Source organism: Lygodium microphyllum, chromosome 14, assembly GCF_053477565.2.
Source record: "Lygodium microphyllum isolate KBCC chromosome 14, Lygodium_microphyllum_v1.1.10, whole genome shotgun sequence".
NCBI classification, from domain to species: Eukaryota; Viridiplantae; Streptophyta; class Polypodiopsida; order Schizaeales; family Lygodiaceae; genus Lygodium; species Lygodium microphyllum.
The window spans coordinates 37,889,032-37,896,290 of record NC_141148.1 but is presented as its reverse complement, the minus strand read 5'-3'; the positions used below and the strand labels follow the sequence as shown (position 1 = coordinate 37,896,290).

The window sequence follows — 7,259 nt, the reverse complement described above, 5'->3', positions numbered from 1 at the left end:
GAGAGGTACGAACAATCCCAAGATGACACAAAGGCATATATATCCCACAGGTCCAAGCCTTTGGAAAATTGGAACCCTATTTGGGGAGGGTGCAAGGGGGTGAGAGGGACTCGGGAGGTTTTTATAAAAAACTTTTAAAAAGAGTGTATTTTGTCGTATCTTGTGAAAAAGAGGGAGCTTATTATGGGAAGTGGGACCCGTTCCGTGATAGGGCATGTTGACATAAGGATGGTGTGAAACGGCCCCACAAAGGTACGTGCGGGCCCCGCAGGGCACGTGAAGAGAGGGTGGGGGCTTTTGAAAAGCGGAAACAAGCCTTTATAAAGGGGCTTTACGCGAAAAGGACAGGGCTCCTCCAGTTGCCCGATATTTAAAATTTAAATGTAATAATAAAAGGCCAGCCGGGAAAAAAAAGAAAAAAAAAAGGTCCATTTTTCTCCTTTGCCTATTTTTGATTTTTTTAAAATGAAAAAAGCACACCATGGCATATAACCAAATTCTCGTCCTCTGAGACCCCGGCACGAAAGTGATGGGCCTGGGGGTAGAGACGCGTGTCCTGCAATGATTGGGATGGGGCCCGCGCTTTTCCCACGTGGCAAACATTGAGAGGCCTGGAAGTTCCGCAGGATCAAAATAGATTCTTTTGCCAAAAGAGGAACGCCTCCTCTCTCTCTCTCTCTCTCTCTCTCTCTCTCTCTTTCTGGAGTCTGCCCCCTCTCATGCGCTGCTAGTTTTTGTTATTAGTTTCCTTTCATAAATATAAATGGGAAGATTTCACCCATTCTCGTCAAGACAATTAAGAGGCCCTTCACGCGAGTAGTTCCAAAACTTCTCCCAAACTCAGAATCGTGCCACACACCGTGCCTTCGACTAGTAGGAGAACCTCAAATTGTAGGAGTTGCCACACACATGTTGCCATTCTCCAACTTTACCTGCACTCTCGATCACACACTCTCTCTTAGCCGAAATCATCCCAGATGTCACTAGCGATTGGAAATGAACTTGAGAGCCCCACCATGCCTAAGTTAATGTACTTAGGGTGGAGGGGCTCTCATTGCAAATTAAAGATAGCATTGAAAGAGAGAGAGAGAGAGAGAGAGAGAGAGAGAGAGAGAGAGAGAGAGAGAGAGAGAGAGAGAGAGAGCATTGTACCACGTATGTCTACTTCTTCAAGTAGAGCTAGTAGCTCTGAATTTAGTGATGTTTGCTTTGCTTGCCAAAGTCCCATGTTTCTAGGAAATCAAGTTAAGTAACTCATCCACACTCACTATAGCTTCACTTCATTGACATGTGCATGCCAAATGGACCTAAATGTGGCATGGCTATGATTCAAGCCTACATGTCATCAACAATGGGCAAAAGATCTTCTACAACTCAACTCTTTTCAGAGCCTGTCTCAAAACAAAATGACTTGGGCCACACACCAAGTCTTTATCGAAGAGGACTCGTAGAATGTCCTACATGTCCACACATGGCACCACTCTCACCCCCAAGTGACAAAACTAAGGCTTGTTATCTTTACATGCAGCTAAGTCTACTTGCTTTAACCCATAATTGTAGGTTGTCTTACATTGCAAGCGAGACCTATGCAAGGTCCAAAGTAGTATTTGACCTAGAGCAATGAGTTCCAATCTACGAAATTCCTGAGTTTGGCCCAAACTTTTGCTGAAAAGGAAAAGTTTTTGAAAAGGAACTTGTCCCCTACTTTTTTGGGTAATTGCTTCAAACTCACTATGTGAAGGCTTTAAGGTAGAAAAAAATCTAATTTACTTCTTTTCAAAGCAACACATGTGATGTTTGAACCCAAGACTTGAAATTCTAACTATGAAAAACTCACTATATGGTTTTTTGCAAACATTGGTGTCAAGTAGAGTACCAATAGAGAGCAATCTACAGTCCAAAGTGACATAACTAATGAAATTGATGTGGCATTGTGTAGGGGCTAAGGCATACCCATATGTATGATTGCGCAAATGTGATTTCAAGCAAGGAAGCAAACCATTAGGGTAAGTGGACCAATAGCTTAGCGGTAATGATTTTTTGGTTCACCTTCTCAATCTAGTGGCAAGGGGCATTGTTAATTGTTTTGGATATTTTCCCTTGTGCCATTGCCCTTATCTTGTAGGGAAGAAATTGAGCTTCAATTAGCTATGTGAAATCACATACTTTAGATGTAAATAATATGGCTCCTTTAGGTTGGTCACATGTAGGGGGGGAAGTAGCATTTTCACACTATCCATGATCCATGATTAGTTGGGCCAACACCTTGTTGCCTTGATAATGACATTTGAGCAGCAAGTAGTATCATATTTGAAAAGATAGCTTTTGAATGGTAGTTTTCAAGAGTACCACTTCTAATTGTTATTCATAAATTTGGCAAGGTATGCTATGAAGATTCTGTCTAAGCCTTTGCCCTTGTGGGGAAGAGTAAGAGTGGAAATCTACTTGCACAAGTCAACATGGTATGCAATTATTTGCGCATAGATGCCATAACTAGCAACACATGTAGGTCACCATAATCGCCATAGTTACTAATGACTTACACATATCCGGGTAGTGTAGACTACAACCCCATGAGAAGGAAACCTCCATGTAATGCATCAAGTACCCAAAAAAATGAGGGTACCCCATCACATGCCTTTTCTCTCTACCATCAATGCAAGTCATGAAGTTGCGTGCAACTCGCCTATAGCTTTTGAGGATACTAGATAAGCTTTGAGGAGTCAATCCATGTGGCCTTCTAAACATGGCTTCCTGACTATCCATAAGCTCTTTATAAAGCCCCATCTCTCATCTCCTTATCAGGGATATTTGTGTGGATCCACAAAGATCTTCAACTTGTGTGTGCTTGTAAATCCACAAGTCCATGCTTTGTCTCCCATAAGTCGATAAACTTGTATATGGGAGGGCTCTAAGAGCCAAGGCATGCTTAGGCAAATGCTACTTCCACAAGTCTATGCAATGAAGTTTAATAATGCACATATGCCTTACTTAACCACACTTGACTTTGGTGTTAAAACTTTTGGAGTTGCTAGAGTTCCTCCAAAAATGGACGTACTCCGAGAACTTGTTGAAGTTAAGAGGATGAGGAAATCATGGATTGGTAAGGATCGTATTCTCCCGAGTCCCTCCTCAAGACCCTTTCCTCTCTTTCTAAAGGTTTAATGCACCACCGTTCACTCTCTTCTGTAGATGGCTCTTCTCACCTAAAAGAGTCTCTCTCTCTCTCTTGGATCATACAAGTGGGGTCCATGGTTAGTAATTTTAGGTGTGGCCATACTACTTTGAATTCCTTTTCTACTCCCTCAAGTTGAGGGACTAAAGCATGGCACGGCCCTAAAACCCCCATTGAAGGGCATTGCAACCGTCAAATTTGAGGGTCAGTGCGAGTTCCATTGTCGAGAACTCGCAGGCGGGAACTCGCATGTGATCAATGATCAATACGAGACCCAAGCAGGCGGGACGGCCCACCAGCATCATGCCCAACTACTGGAAAAAGTCGTTCTGGTGGGCGCCCCTTTTACCCAGGTTTCTTTATGCGGGTTGTATTCTTTTCTTTTCATCTTTCTACTATTACTACTACTATAGCCTGCCCATTCTTTCTCATGTGCTTGTAAAAAAGAGCTTTCTGCATCAGAGCCGGGATGCTCTTCTTCTTCTTCTTCTTCTTCTTCTTCTTCTTCTCCTTCTTCCATTCCTTCTCGTCTTGTGCCTGTCCTTTCAATCCGAGTCTGAATGTCATCTCAGCAGCAATCTAGCTCCTTGTTATTATTGCTACTTTCCAACCACGGCACATTGGCTTGCATTCTTGAGCTTATCAGAACACGCCCCCCCTCTCTCTTTCTATCTCGATTGGCCTTTTCTCCTTCTGCTCACATCAAAACCCCTACAGGCTAAGCCTGCTCATCCCAAAATTGTCCATGGCCTTTCCATCGTCAAGCTGCCAGAAGGATGCCATAGCAGGGGAGGATCCTCAGATCATGCTGTTTGGCAAGATGATACAAGTCCCAGGACTAGCTAATGTGATTGAAATCAAGGTTAGCTTCGCTTCAATTCCACTCCCAATGTAAGGCTTGGATGCATGTGAAAATTTTCGGCCAAGTATTTAATAGAGTTTCTCCCACATTCTTTAGATGGTTTCAGTTGCTTCTGTAAAATGTAGGGGCTGCACCTTCATCACCTATCAAGAGAGTGTGTTACCTGGTATTCAGCCTGATAGGAATCGTGTTCAACAAGGCTTTGGGATTCAGGAAAATTTTTTCCTCATCTTAGATCAACTAGAAAACAGCAGAAGAGTAGCAGAATCGCTAGTGTCGGCTGAGTGGAGTTCGATGAATGGTAGAGAAATCCTAATTTTTAACGTGTGATTAGTCATATTTAGCGCCTGTCAGGTGATTTAGCCATGCTCTCGGTTAGCGTAAGAAGCTTCTACTGCAATGGTGGACAGTATGATTGATGGTAGAGAAACCCTGGTTATTAACATGCGATTAGTCATATTTAGCATCTGTCAGGTGATTTAGCCAGGCTCTGGGTTGGTGATTGTCTTAACTTATTTGTTTGATTGTGCCAGGAAGAAGAAGAGAGTTTATCCCCTCGAGGGTTTGATGAAGCGGGGGCTTCCTTCGGCATGAGCAGTAGCGGTTCTGACGAAGATGAAGACAACCAAAGCTTTGTCTTGAATCAAACCAAACAGCAGCCCATCACGAGTAGTGAGAATCTGTCAAGGGATTCTGAGAATCTTTCCAGGGATTCTCGCTCCGAGGTTGAAGAGAAGGCCATGAAAAAGCCGGAAAAGCTTGTGCAATGTCCTCGTTGCAATAGTTTGGACACCAAATTCTGTTATTTCAACAACTACAATGTGAATCAGCCTCGCCATTTCTGCAAGCATTGCCAGCGCTACTGGACGGCGGGGGGGACTCTTAGAAATGTTCCGATTGGTGCCGGGAAGAGGAAGAGCAAGCATGCTGTCAGGCAGGCTCTCTCTCCAAACTGTCTTCTGTACAGAAGAGAGGAGAGAGGAGATGCTGAATCAATGGCTACTTCCTGCACCACTAACATGCCCCCTCCCATAAGTCTAGACCTGTTTGGGGGAACTCAATTGGAGTGTCAAAGTGGGTTTACCAACTTGAATCAACGCCATTCTTTTCCATCAGATGTAAAAAGTGGCATGGGTGAACTCAGATCTTCACAGCCATTTTTGCAGTATAAACAGCCAGCGTTTGGGTCTCAGTTGGATTTGCAGAGTGAATTAAAGGCCTCCCAGGTCATCTCAAATAGTATGTTCCCCAAGAGTAATACTGTCAAGGATCTTCAAAATGATGAAAGCAGTGCTTCTCACATGACTCTGTGTACAGATTTCTCTGAAACAAGTGAAATCAAGTCCAGCCATGAGGTCGGATATACAGGAGTTAATGGAGTGATGACTGTATCTCATGGTGGGTACAATGGGTCAAGCAACAAAAACGAAATTCATGATCTCTCTTTGTGTAGCTCTCCATCACATGAGCGAACAACTGAGATAAGTTCTATTTCCAACTTGGAGGCGCTAAGCAGCAATGGCAAAGCCTTTTTAGGCAGGCCTTCGCAAGGTTGGTGTGGGGGGCAGGCAGTGCCGGGTCTTGAGGGCATGTTGCCTTACTTGTATAACATGTATTGGACTGAGATGCCCCAGCAAGCTGTAGCCAGCAACACTTTGGTGACTGGGGACATGCTGTGGCCATGGGCACCCTTTGCTGCCACACCTGTGTTAGGTCCTCAGGGTTGGAGATTGACATGCTTTGATGCCATGGCACCTACAACTTCTGTAGCTGCGGGAAACCATGCAAATACTACTGCCACTGTCACTGCTATGCTTGGCAAGCGTCCTGCCCAAGATGAGACAGAGGCTGCCTCCAGTGTCTCAAAAACCTCAAGGCTACTTGATCCTGAGGCCTCAGCCATTAGCTCCGCACAGAGCAAGACTAGTTTATTGTCTCACTCGAGTGGTTCAACCATCAGTATGCTGCCTTGGAAGTGAGCTCAGGCTGTATAAACCAAAATTGAGATCCGGATGCATACGCAGCAAAGTTGCATTTCAATACTTGCCATGAGACTACCAATTCTAGTCAGGCCCAGGCAGTTTAACGGAAGTAGTGGTTATTAGACTGGCACTGTTATTTGGTCCATATGTGACTACTGCATATATATGGTATAACCCATTTCACTAAACTGTTGTGTTTGGCTGTGTCTCATAAGGGGTCAGGCCTCTTGTGTTAATATATCTTTTATAACTTTGTGACAGTGCCACTCTCTTGAGGATGAGTGTTTGGTGGGCTATTGGAAGTGCCCACCATGTGACAATAACTGTAATATCTACACACACATGGAGTTTTAAGGTTTTGTAAAGATACTGTAGTAGTTATCTGACTTTGGCTAGTCCACAGGTCGTTTATATAGTTTTGTCATGCGTTGCACAAGTGTTGGTCCTTTTGATGATATTTGAAGGCCACCTCTGATGGGCTTAAAGAACCACAAGATAGACTTTGTGGACGAGAGCTCTTTATGGTTTCTGTGGTGGGAAGTTGCTAGTTTCTTCTGTCATCCTTGAATGCTGATCAGTGGTAACGTGAAATCTTACGGCTCCTTTAGGTATACAGGTGTTTTTTGCTCTCACAATCTTTCTCAAAAGGACACCTGCATAATTATTTGCATCCCCACAGTTGTTGCAGAGGCAGGGTTCTTGGGAGGAAACCTGAGTAATTATTTGATTCTCTTAACTTTACGAAGTCAATGCGTTGCAACACAGGAGAAATACTTGGGAATCATGGACTCTCTGAACCTTTATGCAATCTCTTAGGTTACTGTATGTATATATGCACATGCATCCTCACTGTGCCGTTTTTTGAAGCATTGATTGTTTGCACTAGTGGGCTGCACCAATTTGATGTAACACCCATTGCACATCAATTGAAAATAATCATCGATTATTGTTTTCAATAGCCTGGGACCCTACGTCACACAGAGACTACCCCTGTGAAGCTCAAGCCTCAGGAAAGAGTCATACTGGATTGAGGTAAGGACATGGCTCAGCAGATTTGTCCACACAATGAATATAACTTGTCTAGAAAGTCAGGGCCTGCAAAGGGAGTCCTTAGAGAGAGGACAGAGCCAACACCTCCTTTCAATCACCACAATAACCCTGAGTGAATTGATATCCCTGTTTAATAAGAGAGAATTGAATTGACAGGCTCAAGCCTTAAACATCTTGGTTGGCACCATGG

General features: G+C 43.8%; 1 protein-coding gene across 1 annotated transcript; it reads left to right on the top strand.

The window, feature by feature from the left end:
• The first annotated feature begins 3,605 nt into the window (after positions 1–3,605).
• On the top strand, positions 3,606–6,737 carry LOC148025510 (uncharacterized). Its single transcript, XM_087692680.1, has 2 exons — positions 3,606–4,037; positions 4,571–6,737. Exons 1-2 carry the CDS (start codon positions 3,921–3,923, stop codon positions 6,014–6,016), a joined length of 1,563 nt encoding a protein of 520 aa, XP_087548806.1. The 5' UTR covers positions 3,606–3,920; the 3' UTR covers positions 6,017–6,737.
• The last annotated feature ends 522 nt before the right edge of the window (positions 6,738–7,259 follow it).